This window comes from Hyaena hyaena, unplaced genomic scaffold (assembly GCF_003009895.1).
Source record: "Hyaena hyaena isolate Hyena2069 unplaced genomic scaffold, ASM300989v1 scaffold_11, whole genome shotgun sequence".
Taxonomy (NCBI): Eukaryota; Metazoa; Chordata; class Mammalia; order Carnivora; family Hyaenidae; genus Hyaena; species Hyaena hyaena.
Window position 1 is genome coordinate 5,314,150 of NW_024080643.1, and position 20,153 is coordinate 5,334,302.

The 20,153-nt window shown below is 55.5% G+C and overlaps 1 protein-coding gene across 2 annotated transcripts in view; it reads left to right on the forward strand.

The window, feature by feature from the left end:
- Positions 1–18,444, forward strand: part of SPATA13 (spermatogenesis associated 13) — a 145,230-nt gene extending 126,786 nt beyond the window's left edge. For both annotated transcript variants that reach the window (XM_039255458.1, XM_039255466.1), the window contains 8 exons: positions 1,367–1,546; positions 2,363–2,545; positions 4,409–4,588; positions 6,701–6,933; positions 10,351–10,480; positions 12,424–12,796; positions 15,540–15,614; positions 17,300–18,444. In XM_039255458.1, the coding sequence (XP_039111389.1) occupies positions 1,367–1,546; positions 2,363–2,545; positions 4,409–4,588; positions 6,701–6,933; positions 10,351–10,480; positions 12,424–12,796; positions 15,540–15,614; positions 17,300–17,475 (1,530 nt within the window). In that variant the 3' untranslated portion in view covers positions 17,476–18,444. The remainder of the gene's footprint in view (positions 1–1,366; positions 1,547–2,362; positions 2,546–4,408; positions 4,589–6,700; positions 6,934–10,350; positions 10,481–12,423; positions 12,797–15,539; positions 15,615–17,299) is intronic.
- Positions 18,445–20,153: the final 1,709 nt, after the last annotated feature.

Consider the following 20,153-nt stretch of genomic DNA (forward strand, 5'->3'; position numbering starts at 1 on the left):
ACCGGGATCCCACACACCAGGGGCGGATCTCGGACACCCGATTCTCAGAGTACAGGGTCACTTCAGACTTTTGCCGTCTCGATTATTTCTTACTAAACATATTCCCAGACCTAGAGCTCTGATGTTCTGGCATTTTCAAAGACAACGTACGTGACTAAGTTTTCTAGATAAGCAAAGCACACGCACTGCCCTAACTAGTAAGAGCCGCAGTCATTCGTGTTTGGATAGAGCTTTTATCTCAGAAAGGCCCCACAACCGATCCAAGAGGTCAGTGTTGTAATTATTACCCATATTTTATTTATTTATTTATTTTTAAATGTTTTATTTATTTCTAGGAGAGAGAGAGAGAGAGAGAGAGAGACAGCGTGAGCAGGGGAGGGTCAGAGAGAGAGGGAGTCACAGACTGAAACAGGCTCCAGGCTCTGAGCTGGCAGTCAGCACAGAGCCCGACGCGGGGCTCGAACCCACGAACCGCGAGATCATGACCTAAGCGAAAGTCGGACGCTTAACCGACTAAGCCACCCAGACGCCCCACCCATATTTTAATAAACACCCGGAGACTAAAAGGCCGCATTGCCTGCTAGCAAGTGGCAGACCTGAGATTAACCACGTATTTGTCACTACAAATTCGGTGTTCTTCCCACCACTGGGCATCTTCAGCCCCTTCTATGGAATTCTTTTCTAGAAGACACCTCTGGCTTTGGGAGGTCTTGAACAGAGCACATCGAATGCCACTTCTCAATGAGTTAGCATCTCCACTAGCTATACGAGTTGTGGCTGTAGAGTATGACAATGTCCCATGGTCCCTGAGAGGACCCACAGTCACGTGCCCCTGTGGGCTCACTGTCAGAGGAGCTGTGTCTGTCCCTTCCTTTTTTAAATTTGCTGTTAAATATCTGGAGATCAGATACGTGTTCCCTTTCGTTGCAGTAGACCGTAAAGTTAGATTAGAGGTTTATTCAGGCTATGAATGAAGGATGGAGAGAAATCTCTAGATGCACCTGTGAGTCTCTTACAATAAAGTAGAAACCTAACCGTCAGAGGCTGGGTCTGTGTTACCGAGTTGCTTTGCTCAGAAGAAACCATTTGGGGGCAAAATTCCAGATGCTCCTATTTGCTAGATAACTTATGTACAGATTCGTGAGTCATTTTAATACTTTCTGTCAAAAAGCAGATATGTACGGGGTTTCCTTTAACAGCATATGAGAGACACCCACCCGATTTTCCCTAATGAGGAAACTCGTTTTATGTGCCAGTCAGACACTGAGTGTTGACCGTAAGCCAACAGTATGTACAGGTGGGAAGTGGAAGCGGTCCGTGCCGCCTTGCAGTGTGGCCCTCACTCACCCGTGTGTCCCCGTTGCAGCTGATCAGCGATGGCAGTGTGGTCTGGGCTGAAGCCCTCTGGGACCACGTGACCATGGATGACCAGGAACTGGGCTTCAAGGCTGGAGACGTCATCCAGGTTCTGGAAGCCTCCAACAAGGAATGGTGGTGGGGCCGCAACGAAGACAAGGAAGCCTGGTTCCCTGCAAGCTTTGTCAGAGTAAGTGTGTGGCGCTGTCCACCGCTCCCAGCTGGTTGGGGGAGGGATTAGAATTGTGTCCACCGCCCCCAGCTGGCGGGGTGGGGGTGGGGGGCTGCTAGAATTGTGTCCACTGCTCCCACCTGGGGGTGGGGACTAGGATTGTGTTCACCACTCCCAGCTGTGGGGGGGGAGGTGGCGGGGGCGCTAGAATTGTGTCCACTGCTCCCAGCTGGCAGGCGAGGGGTGGGGAGCACTCGAATTGTGTCCAGCTCAAGCCTGCTCTGTTCAGACTCAAGTCTTTGTCATCATTTTATTTTGTTTATTTTTTAATTTTTAAAAATTTATTTATTATTGAGAGTTATTATTTTTTAGTTTATTTATTTTTGGGACAGAGAGAAGAGAGCGAGCAGGGGAGGGGCAGAGAGAGAGGGAGACACAGAATCAGAAGCAGGCTCCAGGCTCCCAGCTGTCAGCACAGAGCCTGGTGCGGGACTCGAGCTCACGAACCATGAGGTCATGACCTGAGCTGAAGTCTGAATGCTTAACTGACTGAGTCACCCAGGCACCCCTGTTTGTGATCATTTTAATGAAACCTGTCAGAAATGAGATGGATTGAAGGAAAAATCTCAAGTCCGGTCCTCTGACTGTGTGGCCTCGCTGCCGTGGTCTGAGCCGTGGGCATGGCTGGGGCCCTGCTGGGTGTGTGAAGATGCAGCCTGGGGCCAGGCCGCCTTCCTAACCAGCATGGAGAAGGGGAAGCCCGGGGCGGGGGCTTCTGCCTGCTTCTGGGGCCGCCTCCCCCAAGGTCACTTGTCACCGGTGTGTGGCCCACAGCTGCGCGTCAATCAGGAAGAGCTGTCGGAGAATTCCAGCAGCAGCCAGGGCGAGGGGCAGGGAGACGCCGGTGGGACCCGCCACACGCACTCGGAGAGCAAGCACCAGATGAGGACCAACGTCATCCAGGAGATCATGAACACCGAGCGGGTGTACATCAAGCACCTCAAGGACATCTGTGAGGTGAGACCCCAGACCCCGTGGTGCCCCCCCCCCAGGTTGTCTGTGTGACATTTCCGTAGGGTTCTCCTCTGTCCCCAGTGGGAGAGGCTCTTCTGTAACCCTCACTCCCCTCCACGCTGTCTGTCCCTGTGCGCCCTGCCCGGACCACGCCCTCTCTACACCCCGTGTGCCCTGGTGAGCGTCAGTGGCCCTGTGCCATCGCCAGCTCCCTTTCCAGGGCGCGAGCAGCTGCCGCTTGCGTGACTTCCCTCCTGAGGCTATTCAGAGCGAATGACTTTCTGTCTGTTCATTTTATTTACTTACTTACTTATTTGAGAAAGAGCAAGCAGGGAGAGGCACACAGAGAGAGTATCTTAAGCAGGCTCCTTGCTCAGCACAGAGCCCGACAGGAGGCTCGATCCCACAACTCTGGGATCAGGACCTGAGCTGGAGTCAGAGTAGGAGGCTCAACCGACTGAGCCACCCAGGCGCCCTCGGAGCGAATGACATTCAGAGGCGGCAACACCCTCCGAGTGAAACCCACACGATTGCACAAACACTTGCCACTATTTATACTCCTGCCACATCTAATCGCCCTCTCACAGATTGGCTTCCGAGTCTACGATGCAGACCCAGATGCATCTTATCTAGTGGTTTCCAAGGCCGTATTCTGCAGTGTCGTGGTATCTACCGTGTGGCAGGGTCTGCGGCTCCCACGCCCCTCTCCGTTCTTGTGGATCCTGTACAAGCGGGACGCCCCTGTGGCGCGGGCCGTCTCCTCGTTCCTGCAGGCCTGGCCATGTGCTCAGCGCCGCACTCTCAGCTCAGCTGTGAACGCCCAGCACCAAAGACAAGCTCAAGGGCGACAAGCACCCAGTGATCAGATTAACTGGCCAGGGAAAGACTGAGCAATGTTTAGCTTCTTTGTGCTCAACCTTCTAGCTCCGTGGTTGTGCCTCCTTAAGGGGGTTTGTTTAAAGTGCCGTTTTAGGGAAGTGAGTCATGGCTTAGTCCTTGTTGAGCGTCAACTTTGCCCCATCCTTAGACCGGATGAATTCCTGCAAACACTCACGGGTCAGGCCCTCTCACCCCTCCTGTGACAGAAGAGGAAACTGAGGCACAGAGAAAGTAAAGTGTGGGGTTGGGATTCGAACCAGACGGTATCGTGTCTGCATCTGGAACCTTTACACTGCTTGGTGTTAAAGTTCAGACCCCGTGGGCAGCGGTGTGTATTTTATCATGTAGGCAGCTTAGGCTATGTAATTACACGGTGCTGATTTGGGGATGATCATTACACGTGTCAGTGGCCTCTCCTTCCTCCCACGCTGACTTCTCCGCAAGCCATGGTACAACGAGGGTGCTGTACATTGAGAATGAGGAGGGCTGTCCTCAGGGCCGGCCTCTCCATGTAGAAAGTACTAAACGGTGGAGTCCTCGGGCAGGATGTCCTTGGCCCTTTGCCATGACAGTGAGCCGGCTGTGTGAGCCATTCAGCAGGCCGTGGCATCCTGCGTTTGACAGGTCTTCTCGCCTGTGAGACGAAATTAGGGATGGGAGAATGGTTATCTTAGGAGTTTAGAAAAAGTATGACAGTCCCAGTGTCCCAGCCCAACCAGCAACTTTGCTTCCTGAGCACAGTCTGAACACTTTATATAGTTTCTTGCATCATAAATGCAAGCACACGCACCTGTTGTTCTTACTCAGCACACGGTAGTTGCGGAAGTGTGGTGATCCCCTCAGGGGCCCGTAGGGCTAACTTAATTTTCTCTAATTAAAATCTACTCCAAGATAATGGCTTTGGGCCCCAAACACTGTTTTACTACAATAAATAATTTCTGTGAATCTCCAAATTAACGTTTAAAAGTTTACTTTTCTGTGTCGCAGGGCTATATTCGACAGTGTCGCAAGCACACGGGAATGTTCACTGTTGCACAACTAGCCACCATTTTTGGAAACATTGAAGATATTTACAAATTCCAAAGAAAGTTCCTGAAAGACCTTGAGAAACAGTACAATAAAGAGGAACCTCACTTAAGCGAAATAGGATCCTGCTTTCTTCAACATGTATGTCACCTGTTACTTCTTACTAATCACATCCGGTTAAATAATTTTGAAATGTTTCTCCAGTCTAGAAAGGAGTCCTTTTTTTGTTCTGTTTCGTTTCTTGTTTTGTTTGCTGGATTAATTGCCTATGGAATGGAGAGGTCAGGTGTAAATTCAGTTGCTTGGCTTATATGGTTAATCTTTATCTAAATACCTCGAGATTTTAAAACCTTCCTACTTTTATGCAGTTTGGAGTTAGGAGGTTGTATTTGGAGTCATTTCTCATAATCCTATTAAGTAACTATTATATATTCATTCTTTTCAGGGGTTTCTTATGTTAGCTTCTGTACTATTATGAAATAGGTAGGACTGATTGTTTCACCCATTTTCCATATGCAGAAACCCGCCCAGAGAGTAAGTGACCCAAGGTCACACAATATTTTTTTCTTTTTAATGTTTCTTTATTTTTGAAAGAGAGAGCGAGACAGAGCACGAGCAGGGGAGAGGCAGAGAGGGAGGGAGACACAGAATCTGAAACAGGCTCCAGGCGCTGAGCTGTCAGCACAGAGCCCGACGCGGGGCTCGAATGCACAAACTGTGAGATCATGACCTGAGCCACAGTTAGACACTCAATCGACTGAGCCCCCCAGGCTCCCCTCAAGGTCACACATTAGTGAGGAGCAGGTGTGGATTGAGACCCAGGCGTGCAGCTCTCGCACCCCTGCGTGGAACGCCGTGACTGCCTCCGATCAGTCTTGTGATGATGGTGTGATCTTATTAACTGAGGGCTGGGTGCCCTGTGGAACATTAACAGGTTTCAGGGGAAGGAGACTTTATTTCCAGCCCGAATGGACATAGTCATCATCGTCATAATAGCAGTAACAGCCACCTCCTCAGGTAGCACTTGCCGGGTACTGACCCCCGGGGCTATACAGAGGCAGCAGACAGGAAGCTGGTCCTTGGGTGGGTGGCTTTTAAGTGGCTGAAAATAATGCCATGGTGACCACACAGGTGGGAGTCTCGGCCCCACGAGTGCACTGGGTCTGTCTGGGACTTGGTGAAAGGCCTGTGTGGCCAGAGCAGAAAGTTCTAAGAGAGAAGCTTCCGAGGTCCCTGAAGGTCAGGCTGCAGGGGGCAGGGCCTGATGAAGGCCAAGGCTCGGAGTGTGGGCCTTGCCTGGAGAACGGGACAGTCTCCATAAGGGGTGAGGCCCTGCTGCTCCTGGGGAGGCTGGAGAGGTGGCCCCAGGGAGGGGACCAGCTGAGGAAAGTGGCCTTGGGGACAGAACTGCCTGCATGGTGTCAGGTCTCCAAGAATTAACAGGTGGGCTGGGAAAACCTGACTTCCAGGGACACAGGAGGTGAGACATGTTGTGTTGGACACAGTTAAGTATAAGCTGTGGGGGGACACCACACGGCCTGGGCAGGGCGGATCACTGCAAGCAGGCAGCCTGGACCCGGTGGCTGCGGGGAGGGGGGGGATGCGCAGAGGCCCTGGGAGTCCAGAAAGGGGGGAAGCCCACGACGTTCGGGTGGGGGGCCCACGATGCATGGATGGGGGGACCGACGGGGCGCCGCTCTGGAGTCCAGGAGAGCAGTGCAGGCGCCCTGAGACCTGGCCGGGCAGCGGCGTCCACGTGAGAGGTCAGAGGGGAGGAAGGGGGACCGAAGCTTCATGTGTGTGGAAACCAGGCTGAAGGACCTTAGGGAGAGGGCTTGCCGCGTGGGGAGCATGTGGTGGCCTTGAATCCTCCCCTCTAGGTCACGGTCACAACCATGCTTATCAGTGAAGGTAAAGAGGACGACAGGGAGACAGCTGGACCTGGGCACAGTGCCTGCCTTTCCTTCGAGCAGGGCTGGGGTGGGGACTGGGTTGTGGCGGGGCCTCTCTCCTGCAGAAGCCCCTGACACATCGTCACGAGGGGGCCTCGAGTGGGACCAGGGAACGGGCCCTAGAGGAGCCCCCCTCCCCCTGCCCTGTAAGCGGCCTCTCCCTGCAGGGAACTTGCTGGCTTGTTGCCCAGGCGGGAGTACTGAGGGGCGGGGGCTCTCCGGATGCCCCGCCCCCCCCAGCCTGGTGCCCTGACATGTACCCTGACGTGTACCCTGACGCCACTCTCCTTCCCCTTCCCAGCAAGAGGGCTTCGCCATCTACTCCGAGTACTGTAACAACCACCCCGGCGCCTGCGCGGAGCTGTCCAACCTGATGAAGCAGGGCAGGTACCGACACTTCTTTGAAGCCTGCCGCCTGCTGCAGCAGATGATCGACATCGCCCTCGACGGCTTCCTGCTGACGCCCGTGCAGAAGATCTGCAAGTACCCCCTGCAGCTGGCAGAGCTGCTCAAGTACACCACGCAGGAGCACAGGTGAGAGGGGCGGGTTCACACCCACCACGTGGGCGCACAGGCGAGAGGGGCGGGTTCAGATCCACCACGCGGGCGCACAGGCGACAGGGGCGGGTTCACATCCACCACGCGGGAGCACAGGTGACAGGGGCGGGTTCACATCCACCACGCGGGAGCACAGGTGACAGGGGCGGGTTCACATCCACCACGCAGGAGCACAGGTGCCTGTGCTCCCAGCCCCGCACCCCAGCTCCCGGGAGCAGGGCCACTCAGTGCTTCGTGGAGTCGCGGTGACACGCGGGCTCGTGTCCTCCTGACACTTGGTGAGCGTTAGGGAAGAAATTGTCACGTTGCTCAGACGTTCAGGATTCCTACGGAATCTCAAACTAGGGTCACTCACAGAAGGGGCTCCAGAACGCCCGCTCCTAGAAACGCTAAAGATTGAAGAATAATTGTTAAACAGTGTCATGAGCACCTGGGGTGGGGGGTGTTGTATGATGTCGTTGGTCCTCATGCCTGACGCATGTCTTATAGACCGTCTACTGCAGCTGCTCAGTAGTTAATAAGAGCAAGTTTTCAAAGACCTGCAGCAGCGTCAAGGCAGTTTCGGAAATAGTTTGCTTCCCATCCCGCACAACTCACCCTGGGAGCCGTGTCCCGCGCTGCAGCGAAGAGTTACTTTAGGGAAGGGTGAGGAAGGCCAGGGTTTAAACGCTGAAAGACTGGGGAGTCTCAAGGGTATGGAGTAGCGTGTAGGCTCAGGTTGGAGGAGCATCCCCCCGACGTCCTGTCCGGCTCGAAGCCCTGTCTTGCCCAGCCTGGGTGTTCGCTCCGTCTCCATGATCTGTTCCTCCCCAGGCCCCCTTGCGCTTGGGAGCTCGGGGCTCCTCATCTCGGTCACCTGAACACTGCTCTTCCTCGTGGGGCTCACTTTGTCCCTAAGTTCTTTAAGTTGTTACTTCATAGCACGTCCCCGTTTTCCTGCACGCATAGCCCTGCTGTGATTATTCTATTCTCTTCTGTTCGTAAGAGCTCATGGACCGGCTGTGGGAACCGGCACGCCGCTCTGTGCCTTTCCCCGAGGTGTGCAGGACCCCGCTGTGCGTGGGGCCTTTAGGTGGCACTGGTTGGGTTTTTGCTGTTTCCACCAGGCGACAGGTGGAAAGCCAGTGGTATCCAGGGCGTTAGGATACAGCTCGCTCTTTTCGGTAAGACTCAAGCCTCACTCGTGACGTCCATGTCACTTGTAAAAAGCTTTCAGTGCACCTGTGGCCCTTGAAAGGGCAATCTTGGAAGGTTCCAGGATGGGGGGAAGGCAGGATCGTCCCCAGGGGAAACTGCCGTGCCAAAGCACGGCGATGATGGGATTTAACAGCTAACTATTGCCCTGCGAGCAGGCAGATTATCCATGGCTGTGCCTGGCCCCTGCAGGGTGTGCAGGATGGAGTGTCTTTCGTCCCGTCTGCTGCCGGGCTCCTGGGGAGTCATGGGGCGTGCCAAGGAATCTTTTCACAGTTAGATTGCAAGGTGGAAAGAGAAAAAGAGCCCGGCTGCCAAATAATAGAGCCTATAGATGTGGACGCTAGTTTAAAGAATTAAGATTAAAGGAATAGGAGAAAGGCGTTCATGGAAATAGATAAGAGGGAAGGGAGCTATATGTATATTATTGTTTCTGTTTCTGATGGAAAAGTCAGGAAACTTGAGTGGAAGCAAAATAGCAAAGTTAAGAGGGCCACACCTTTGAAGGAAATGTTACAGAATAAAAACACACCCTGATGAGGAACCAGAGAAAATATATCAGGGAATAAAAAGGGACATCTTGACAGACCTGGGCAGCGGCTTGGTGCATTCCAAGATGGGAAAGATGTGGCCAGAAGTCTGTACGTCATCTTTCAACAGTTGGTTTCTCTCTTTTCTTTTTAGCGTTTTTTTTAATGTTTTTATTTATTATTGAGAGACAGAGACTGAGCATGAGTGGGGGAGGGGCTCAGAGAGGGGGAGACACAGAATCCAAAGCAGGCCCCAGGCTCTGAGCTGTCGGCACGGAGCCCGACACTGGGCTCGAACCCACAAACCATGAGATCATGACCTGAGCTGAAGTCCGACACCCAACTGAGCCCCCAGAAGCCCCTCTTTGTTTCTTTTAAGGACATTTCTCACTAATACTTAGGCATATCCTCACCCCTCGAAACATCTTCTTTAAAGGAAAGGACAGAAAGCCCATTTCCCATGCTTCATTCAATAAAACAAAACTTTTTTTTTTTTCACAGAAACCTTTACCCTCTGCCTCCTTCCTAGAATTGACAGGAAATCTTGTAGGAAAAAAATATACAGTCATTTTGGGTGCGTTTCTTCATTGCTGGGGTCTGGAGTGGGTGGTGGCCCCACAGTTCTGGCCGCCCCCCTGCACCTGTTTTGTTCTCCATCGTGCCTGCTTCTGCGTGAGGACGGGCCGTGTAAGGACAGCGGGGCCTTGTGGGGGGCGGGGGGGTGTGCCCGGGGCCGCGCCGGATGGAGTTGAACTGCGTTTGGTAACTAAACAGTAGACTCTGCTCCCAAGGCTCTTTTGCCCTGACGGCGCAGGAGGATCCGAATTCGGTGCAGCTGAGGTCCGAAAGCCCCGTCTCTCCCATAAGACACGGGAACGTGCCAGAGATTAAAGAATTCAGCTCAGTAGCTGGATGAATGGGTTACATGTCCCCAGATTATTAACGCTGAGCAAACCCTGCGTGTAAGACTTCCCAGTGCCACATACGCCCTGCCCTAGTCTGTGTGGACAGGGTCGCTGTGCTTTAGTTTCCCGGTGCCTCCAGCGGGAGAGGCCTGCGGGATGGGGACCCACTCCGGGGAGCATTTTAGTGGGATCTGCGCTCAGCAGACGGAGGCACCAGGAACGAAGGTGGGTCGGTGAGGTGACTACAGTGTCAGTGTTTACAGAACTCACCACGTCAAGCTCCAGTGTGGCTCATGTCCCCTTTGTGTCCTTGCCTGAATATCCTCGAAGGTGAGGCTCAGCGCGAATTATTAGTCTTAAGAACGGTCAGTGCCTATTAGAGTCCTTCGTATAGCAGCACTGGCTGTAAGAGGACCAAAGTCCTGATAAAGACTGGCCTTTCTTTCTTAACGAAAATAGCCCATTGTCACTGTGACTAAAACTTACTCTTGTGGCATTCGCTTTCATTCATTGCGATTTCTGGGAAATGAATGAAAACATTCTTATTCCAAAGAATTCGGGATCGCGTTCGGTCTGCTCCCTTAACCTATGGAGACTGTAGTCTATTCATAGAGGAAAAATGAAAAGGGAACAATGGCCGTGACTTAAATGCCATGTTGTCTAGACTCTCTGGTCCCCAAAACCAGGGATGGGGGGCATTGCTTTGTCAGTCCCCCTTGGCAAGTTTCAGGTTATACGGTTAAAACGAACCTCCTGCTTTACAGCGATTACAACAACATAAAGGCGGCCTATGAAGCCATGAAGAATGTCGCCTGTTTGATCAATGAGCGCAAGCGCAGGCTGGAAAGCATAGACAAGATAGCACGGTGGCAGGTGTCCATTGTAGGCTGGGAGGTAAGTGACAGCCCCTTCCCGCCGCACCGCACACGTGTGCCCTCGCTCTGGTCTCGTTTGATGACGCCCTTGCACGTCCTGTGATTGACACTTGACACATCCTTGGCTTTAATGGTATATGTATTTTGAAGCGGGAGTTTGACCTTCACAGTTGGCTACTGTCCTCCTCACCGGCACCAAGCCATCAACTCTGAGGAGCGTGTCATTCACCTACTGTTTACGCTGTGTCTCCTGCTAGGAAGTACCCTCCATGAGGCAGATGGAGAAACATGTGAAACACACGCTATAGTGTGGTAGGCGTGCGGGCTCTGGACTCTCACTGCCCACTGCTTGTGTTCGAATCGCTATCATCTGAGCAAGATGGAGGTTTTCATCCATAAGGTGGGGTCGGAAGTACTACCTGCTTCAGAGGGCTGTCGTGAGAACCGTCTGAGACAGTGGCAAAGGCAGTCCTCAGCACGCCCTGTAATATTGGACCAGCGCACCTGTTTATTTATAAAAACAACCACCATGAACGGTGCCTAGCACTGGCCTAAGCCATTTTTATATGCGAACTCATTTAATCTTCTCAATAATCCCAAGAGGTAGGAAGTACTGTTGCTTAACAGATGATAAGGAAATGGAAACATACAGGTTAAGTAGCTTGCTCCAGGCCGCAGAGCTAGAGAGCAGCATTGCTGGATTCAGATCTAGTCAGACAGCCTGGCTTCGGAGTGTGTGCTGGTGACCACTAGACCCTGTGGCTGTCATTAAGGATGATTAGCTAGTTGGGGGCGCCTGGGTGGCTCAGTTGGTTGAACATCCGACTTTGGTTCAGGTCATGATCTCTTGGTCGGTGTCATTTATTTCTGAGAGAGAGACAGAGAGACAGTGTGAACAGGGGAGGGTCAAAGAGAGAGGGAGACACAGAATCCGAAACAGGCTCCAGGCTCTGAGCTAGCTGTCAGCACAGAGCCTGATGCGGGGCTCAAACCCCCAAACCGTGAGATCGTGACCTGAGCCGAAGCCAGACCCTCAACACTGAGCCACCCAGGTGCCCCCAGATTATTTTGAGACCAAACAGAATTCATCCTCCATCAAGTTAATGGGTCAGAACTCACTGTCCAGAAGGATTAAGACAGTTTGGATAGCAGGGTTAGGTTTTTAATAAAAGTAGATTATAGCCATGAATATTGGAAAGAAAGGTTTCTGTTTCAGGGGCCATAGAAACTTCCGGAGCGTGGAGGGGCCCTCAGACATCACTGCATTTAACACTCTTCCTTTGTAAGTGAGGAATCTGGGGCACAGATTGCTGGAGGCAAGTAAGTGGAAGAACTATTTTGGAGTCCAGATGTTTTGCCTCCACAAAACATTGCGTGTGACTGGGACTGAAGGAGGATAAAATCTTACGGATCAAAGGCCAGGGTCGTTCGTACCCAGTATCAGAAAGTTGCGTTGGGTTCGACCCACCCCAATACTGTGAAGGTGTTTTCCCTTGTGTTCTTGGACTGTGACACTTAGGGCATGATTCACTGTCGGAAGTTTACCCATCTCTTGTCGGCAGGTAGCCGCGTGGCCTTTCGTTTTCCCAGATCCTCTGCTAGTTTTTATTCTGGGGGCCGCTCTATGTACCCGCCGGGAAAGCCCGAGCCCCAGGGTCTGGAGTCCCCACCCGTAGAAAGCCTCCGTGGGGCCCCTCTTCTCCAGGAGCAGCCCTTTCAGACCGATTGGAGTCTATTGAGGGAGCACGTTTTCCACTAAGGAACACACTTCCCATCGCGCCGTAACATTTTCCCGCCGAGTGGGAAGCAAAGCCATTTCACGTGGCCCCCTGAGCCCAGCGCTCCCGGGCACGGGCCCCCGTAGCCGGTAGGTCCGAGAAGACACCGTGTCAGGACGTCTTCCCGTGTCCTGCCGCGCGGGGCCCGGCGGGGGGACGGTGAGCGCTGCTTCCCTCCCTCCAGGGGCCGGACGTGCTGGCGCGCAGCTCGGAGCTGATCCACTCCGGGGAGCTGACCCAGCTCAGCAGGCACGGCCGGAGCCAGCAGCGGACCTTCTTCCTGTTCGACCACCAGCTGGTGGCCTGCAAGAAGGACCTGCTGCGCCGCGACGTGCTCTACTACCGAGGCCGCACGGACATGGACGACGTGCAGCTCGTGGACCTGGAGGACGGGCGCGACAGGGACTGGAACGTCAGCGTCAGGAACGCGTTCAAGCTCGTCAGCACGAGCACCGACGAGGCGCACCTGTTCTGCGCCAAGAAGCCGGAGGACAAGGCCAGGTGGCTGCAGGCCTGCAGGGACGAGCGGCAGCGCGTGCAGGAAGACCGTGAGATGGGTGAGCCGCGCGGGTCAAGCCGCAGGCCCCGCCCCTGACCCGGGCCCGCCCCCGGCCCCGCCCTGCCCCGGCCCCGCCCCCAGCCCGGCCAGGCCCCAGCCATGCCTGGGCACGCCCCCCAGCCCCGCCCCCCAGTCACATAGCGCCCCCTTGAAAAAAAAGAAGCGGGATCTGCAAATCCCCAATCCAGTTGACCCCTGGACAGCACGGGGTTGGGCCCGCTGACCCCACACATGGTCAGAAACCCACGTGTCGACTCTCGACCTCCCCAAAACTTAGCTACCAATAGTCTGTTCCACACTGCGGAGCCTTACCCATAACATAGCCTAACGCACATGGAGAAACTGGGCCCTTTCATCCCAAGGTGCGGGTACTGTTGCTATACCCATTACTACAAGTGAGGAAACTGAGGCCCGAGGCACTTGTCCACTCATACAGTATTGACCACATAGTATTTAAAACCGGTTCGGTGTCTCCCCGAGACTGGGCCACAGTCTGGTGACTGTCACCCAAGGCCGTGAGAGGCCTTGAGGCGGCCTCTGCAGGTGTGCCTTTAAAGCACTTTCAGTTTACCTCGCCCCCGTGGTCGATTGGCACCCAGCACCTCGGCCTGCGAATCTCCCTGTCGCTCGCAGCACGAAGCTGAGGACTGTGCCTCCTGCCCTGCGGCTCAGGCAGTGCTTCCCCGTCTTGCTCGCATCTGCCCAGGGTCTGCGCACCTCTTGACTGGCCCTAACAGCCTGGAACTGTCCGGCCCGGTCCGTCAGCTCAAGGCACACGGCCTTCCGGGCACATTAGGGCTTTGCCCCAGCTGTTGAATGGAGATCAGGATGCCGCAGGCACCAGGGGCCCCTAAAGATGAGGTGGGCCGAGGGTACGCATCTCCGCAGCCCACGTGAGCCCGGACTGCAGAGGTTACGTAGTGCGGGACAGAGAAGCCGCCCGCCGCTGTGACGAAAGCTAGGATGGATGCCTGGGCCTTCCTCTGGCCGCCTGTGTGGGGCAGAACCCTCCCCGGGCTTGGCCACAGACGAGGCCTCACCCGCAGGAGGGCCCTGGGATCCTCCGTTAGGGCAGCAGGGGGGTTAGAAGTCAGTGTGGCTCTCATTCTCCAGCAGGAAGCCCGTCTGCAACCCTGAACCCCAACCTGCAGTGATCCCGCAGCACTCAGTACTCACAGGGCACCCCTTCCTTCTGCTGCGTGGACGTGCCCTTTCCCAGGAGGAAAGCGGCTTCCCGGCAGCCCCTCTTGCCTGGGGGTCTCGCTGGAATAAGGCCCCTCGCTCTGTCCTGCCGAGGATTCTTCAGATGTTCATAGATGCCAGTAGCACCCGGCACCTGGCGTCACCTGGCGTCGGCCCTGACGTCAGTGGCCGTGGGAATGTTGCAGTTTCCCCTCAGATAGAACCAAGTATTACTAGGGCCATCCTCACACGTCGTCGATGCTGCCCCTTGACAGAAAAAGAAAGGAGAGCCTTGATTTTATACCTCTTTATAGTACAGTGCTTCCCTTGTAGCTGGCCCTCGGAAGACGGGAATGGAGGGAGGGAGGGAGGGTGCTCTCTGGGAGCCGCTGGACTGGGTGAATGTTGAATGAACTAGGGTGGCCCCAGGATCTCGTCCGTCTGGGCGTCTGCTGCATCACGTATGGGGTGGTCCTGGAGCCCCCGCCACAAACAGGCTAGGCCCGGAGGGCGGGAATGGCGCCGAGGGCCCGTGTGGGCCTGGGAGCAGCGGAAGCCAGCGTGTGGCACCTGAGGAGGGTGTCAGGACCAGCCCAACAGATGTCAGGCCAGTCGGGAGCCGAGGTGCAGGGAGTGGCCAGGAGCAGAGTGCAGAGGGGGAGGCTGAGCCTTGATTTCTTCTGCTTTGTGGAGAGCCTCCCCTCCGGAGGTGCTTTCTTGTGGACACAGAGCCAGCGTGACGGCTGTGGCCCCCCTCCGTCCCTGTCCCTTACTCCCTGTCCATGCCTACCCACCTCAGCCACTCCACTCACACAGCATCGCTCTGCTAGGGAACTTTACGGGGGGAGGTCGAGGCACATGCTGTCTACAGCAGGCCCCAAAACCCACTTCCCATCACGAGGTGTTGCCTTTGCTCGCGGTGGAATCGCTCGCTCAGCTTTCACGGCACGGAGGCGAGCAGGCCCTGGGACTCCTTGGATTTGTGCCCTCCTCCTAGGGCCTCGCCCCTTGTGGTTGTGACGTGGGTGACCCTACCTGGACGTGCGTCTGGGTCTACACAGGTAGCCTGCGTGTCGTTATTATTTTTTTTTTTTTTATGTTTTATTTCTGAGAGAGAGAGAGAGAGAGCATGAACAGGGAAGGGTCAGAGAGAGAGGGAGATACAGAATCTGAAACAGGCTCCAGGCTCTGAGCTGTCAGCACAGAGCCCAACGCGGGGCTCGAACCCACGAACCATGAGATCATGACCTGAGCCGAAGTCGGACACTTAACCAACTGAGCCACCCAGGTGCCCCCTGCGTGTCGTTATTAAGAGCACCCCATTTCCCCCTTGCACATGTCCTTGTAGGGAGAAGGTCATCCTGGGGTCCATCCATGGGACAGTCCTGGCCTCTTCTCCATTTGTCAGCTTCTCGGCGTCCGTTGGTTCCTCACGGAATGAGGTTTTCTGCTCCGGGTCACAGAGAACACCTCAGGGTTAATACAGGTCTTGGGTCTTGCTTTATTCTGCGAGGGTTTCACTCATCTTGAATGTGTATCATGTCTGTTCCTAAATCTAGGAATGGAAATTTCAGAAAATCAAAAGAAGCTCGCCATGCTGAATGCTCAGAAGGCAGGACACGGAAAGTCCAAAGGTAAGTTTTGAAGAAGGCTCCGTCTCCTGATCGCCTCCGTGTGTATCAGTATCCGAATGAAGATCAAGGGAAATGCCCGCAGTTAGCCCGCTGACAAGCCCGTGGTAGTATAGGTCTGTCAAAGTGGTAGACCCCCCACCTCCACCCACCCAAAATGGGTGCTGTGAGACCATCTGCGTTGGCTTTGGAGTGTGAGTGTGTTTCACTATTTGCCTCCATTTGAATATGAGCCTGTAAGATGTGTTTTGAATTGGTGACAAAGAGCTTCTAGACCCCTGTCCCGAGGAAGCACTGGTTTTCCTCCAGGCCAGCGGGCGGGTCTGAGGCCAGCCTACAGCCCCTGCGTGCTCTGGGCAGGCACGGAGGGAGTCCGGCCCCGAGCTGCTGAGCAGTGCAGGCCACGGTCCAGTGTAGGTAAGAAGGAAAGGCCTCAAAGTCTGGCACAGGAAGAAATAGGTTCTTTAGAGCAGGGCCCCTCCACCCTCCACGTACTCTGAGCAGCCACGGAAAATGACCAATGCTCAGGTCACACCCTGGGGTCCTGACCCTGAAAGATTTATTTTTACAGTGTGTGTAATACACACGATCTTGCCCAACAGGAATAAAATAATAAGGGTTTTTATTCAAAAAATACTTATCATATTCAGAATGACTTTCTAAGAACGATGTGTCCTGTGAATTGTGTCCTGTTCAGTATTTTTGTAACTGAAACTGCAAAAACAAGCCCCAGTTGAGCCCGGGGGCCGGTGGTCATATGCTATGGGCTTGGGGCCTAGAAGAATCCATCGCCAAAACAGCACTTAAGGTTCCCATTGCCCTGCTCCCTGAGCTCAAATGCAGATCGACCCCCCCTCCCACAGAGTTGTAAATACATTGACACAGAAAGATCTGTCCATTTCTGTGGCTGGTGACCTGTTAATATTGGTTGTTAGCATTTGTTAGGCGGTGGGGCCTCTGTCAAAAGTACTAGCTCAGTAACTAGGCACCAGCACCCGTGGGGGATCCGTGACCTGGGAAGGCCAGGAGAGCCTCCTACCAGATCCACATCAGGGCACCAATACCTTCGGACCTGAGGCCCGGCTCCTTCCTCTGGCCACGCTGACTTTCACAGTCACCCGTGTCCCCGTAGCTCATTTCAAGAAGCCTTTTTCACCACCTCTGCGCAGACTGAAAACCCCTATATCCCGGTGAAAGGGTTCGACTAAGCAGTTCCGATCCGGGGTCCCTGTTGTAAGCACAGTCTTTATACCACCTCGCTCCGTTGTGTAGCGACCAGGAAGTGCTGTCATCCGTACTCTAGATTTAGGGGATGGAGACACAGAGAAATCAAGCGAGGTCCCAAATAACTGTCCCAAATACTCAGGCAGGAAGCCGCAGGGTTGGGATTTGGGCCAGGGCAGGGGGGGCCCCGGGCTCTGAGCGGTTCACCGCCCCTCCTCCCGAGCCGCAGCCCGTCCAGCCCTGACCCTGCTACTCTCGCTGGGCCCGTGGGTGGCTGTCCCAACCTCTCTGGGTCTCCGTTTCCCTCCCTGGCGGGTTTTTGTGTCTGCACGTAGGAAGTGTGGTGGTGGCTCTCGGGTGTGTGAGTGAAGGGGCGGCTAAGAATTCGAGTCACGGCGCTGGCTTCCCTCTTCGGCTGGCCAGTGACGCGGGGTCCCCGTCCCGCCCCCGCCCCTCTCGCGCAGGCTGCAGCGCGTGCCCGGTGGCCCTGCCGCACCAGGCCCTGCACCCCCTCCACCAGCGCCACGTGACCGTGCCCCCCAGCGTCCCCCAGCAGCAGGTGTTCGCGCTGGCGGAGCCCAAGCGGAAGCCCTCGCTCTTCTGGCACACGTTCAACAAACTCACCCCTTTCAAGAAGTGAGCGGCGGCGCCCCTGCGCCCGGCGGCTGGAAGGAGAGCCGAGCCGGCGCCCCTCGCGTGCGACCCCGCGCGGAAGGCCCCCTTCGGGGGTCCGTGAGCGACAGAAGCGGGGGCGGGACGGCCGGCGAAGGTCGTGAGGCACGGCCCTGACGCCCGCGGGGACCCGGGTGACCGTGCGGGGGTGGCCGGGCCGCGGGAGCCCGTGTGCCCCGCGGGCATGGCCGTGACGGCCGCGCGGTGCCGCGGGTCCTGAGGGCGGGCCGGTCACGCTGTCCCTTTTGCACGTGGATTCCGAGGGGACGCTGGCGACGGGGGCTCCGGCCAGCCCTCGCTCCCTCCCACAGTATTCGGGACGTCCCTCCGCAGCGCACGTGGCCGCGGCGGCCCCTGGGGTCCCCTGAGTTGTCGCCAAATAGTCGTGCGGGCTTCCTCCTGCCGGGTGCGCCCCCCACAGGCTGCGGGGGAGCGCGGGGACTGCCCCACGGGGAGGGGGCGGGCGTCCGGGCCTCAGAAGCTCCGTGACGCAGGGCTCCTCGCCCGGGGCGCCCCGGGGAGGCCCCGTCCTTCCCTGCCCTTCCGCAGTCCGGGGCCCTCCGCCCGCGGGGTCGCGGCGACCACACGGGCCCCCGCCCCGTGGCCCCACAGACCGACCAGACACGGCTGTTCGCAAGATAAAAGCCCGTTTGCCTTGATTTTATGGTGACTTACACGCGCACGTGCCCCCAGCTGCAAGGCATTCTGGGAACCGCCGTGAGGGCCTCCCGTCAGTCGTTGGCGGCGTGCCCGCCAGTCAGGCGACGGCGACCGTGATGACCCGCCGCGCCCCGCGCCCGTCCGTGCGGGCCCCTCGACCCCGCCGCCGCGGCCCTTCCCAGCGGGGGCCGCGTGGCCAGAGCCCCGCGGGCCGGAACCTCCTGGTCTTGTCTGCGTCGTAAATGCTGATGAAAGTAAGTCGCACGCGGGTCCGGAGACGCCGCCGTCGTGCGCCGGGCGCGCTGCAAGGGGTACCGCGGAGCACACCTGTGGGTTTCTGTTTGAGAAGCCCCTTTTGTACGCTCCTCCCGGGAAGCCCTGTGTTCCAGCAGGCGCGTGCTTGACGGTCAGCGGACCTGGGACGTCACAGCCAGAGGGTGGCCTGTGCCTCCTTTCTCCCCTCCCCCCGCACTCAGGGCTGGTCCCAGAACAGGTGACGTCGTGCGGCAAGAAGACGGAGTCCCGAACGTCTGAGGGGCCGTGGGGCCTCACCCGGAAACCGGACCCGACGTGACCCGCCCGGCCGCGTCCGGGTGCCGCTGTCAGGCGGTGGTGGCCGGCGCCCGGGGCCGCTTCAGGACCTCTGTGCGGGTGCCCGGGGGCTGCTGCTCCGCTGGGGCCGCGTGTGCAGCCCGTGCGGGCGCCGCTTCCCTGAGGGAGGGGACTCTCCATTTTAGTTGCGTTTCTCTCGCTGACCTTTCTGCTCACAAAACGTCATGATCCGTTTTGAAATCGACTTGTGAACTTTGCGTGGGCCCCTCAGGAACAGCCGTAGGAGTTGTCTGTGTACACGACAGTTTTGAACGGCTTTTTTTTTTTCTTTGTAATCTAAGAGAATTGGGGAAGAGAAACATCTGCTTATGTTACATTTTGTATGAGGATCCAAGTAAAGAACCGACTCAAAGGCTTCCATTGACTAATACTCACTAATGCGCAGCGAGGAACGGCTTCAGTTCCGTGCCCGGCGTTGACTTCCCGGCGGAGCGATCACTTCTGGTCGCCCCTGTCGGGCCGCGGGCTCTAACAGAAGGAAGCTCGCACCCCAGGGCCTGTAGGAGGCTGTGCCCGTGAACTCGGGACAGTGTGAAGAATCCCACCATCAAATAGCCACACTGAGTGGATACCGCTTGAATTCTTCAGGTGGTTGTGAAAACCAGAGACTTTTATTTTTAAGGTAGAATGCCTTTGACTTTAAATCTATTTGTCTAGCTTCACTTGTTTGGTTGTTGTTGTTGTTGTTTTACCAAACGTCCGAGTTCTATAAAGAATACGTGGCTCAAGTATTCTAATCATAGGTTTGCCAAACTTTCTTCATTTAAGTTACATGTTCCACCTGGAAAGAAGGAGAAAGAAACCAAGAGTTTCCTATGTGGATTTTGTTGGGAGTCTTGTTTTTCCCTCTTGGTCTCATTTTAACCCCCCCCCCCCCCCCCCCCCAGTGCATAATACACACCGTACACACACACACACACACACACACACACACACACAGTCACAAAGAGGCAAAACACTTCGACGAATTTCACTTATTCTATTATTTGTGTGTCAGAATTTGCCAACTCTTTAGGAAGACCATTCAAATGACCTTGAGTCAAAAGCTACCTTCTCAATTTTGATCCTCCCTGAAACGCACAACCAGCTTGCTGTAAATCGCAAACCATCCTAAATTCAGACATTTGTCAAATCCTAGAGAAATACCATTCTTTGCCTTTGGCCAGCAAATGAGAATAAGACCGGCAGCAATGCGCTAGGGCCTCCCTGGGGTCCCTCCTTCGTAGTTTCATTTCAGTAGAGCTCCTCTTTTCCCTGGTGCATCCGATTTTGTTGTCAAAAGCATTTCACCCCAGTCTCCACGCTCTTTCTGCACTTTGTTGTGCCTTTTTATACCTAATCCAGATGAAGACCAGCTCTGTGCCTGTTCAGAAA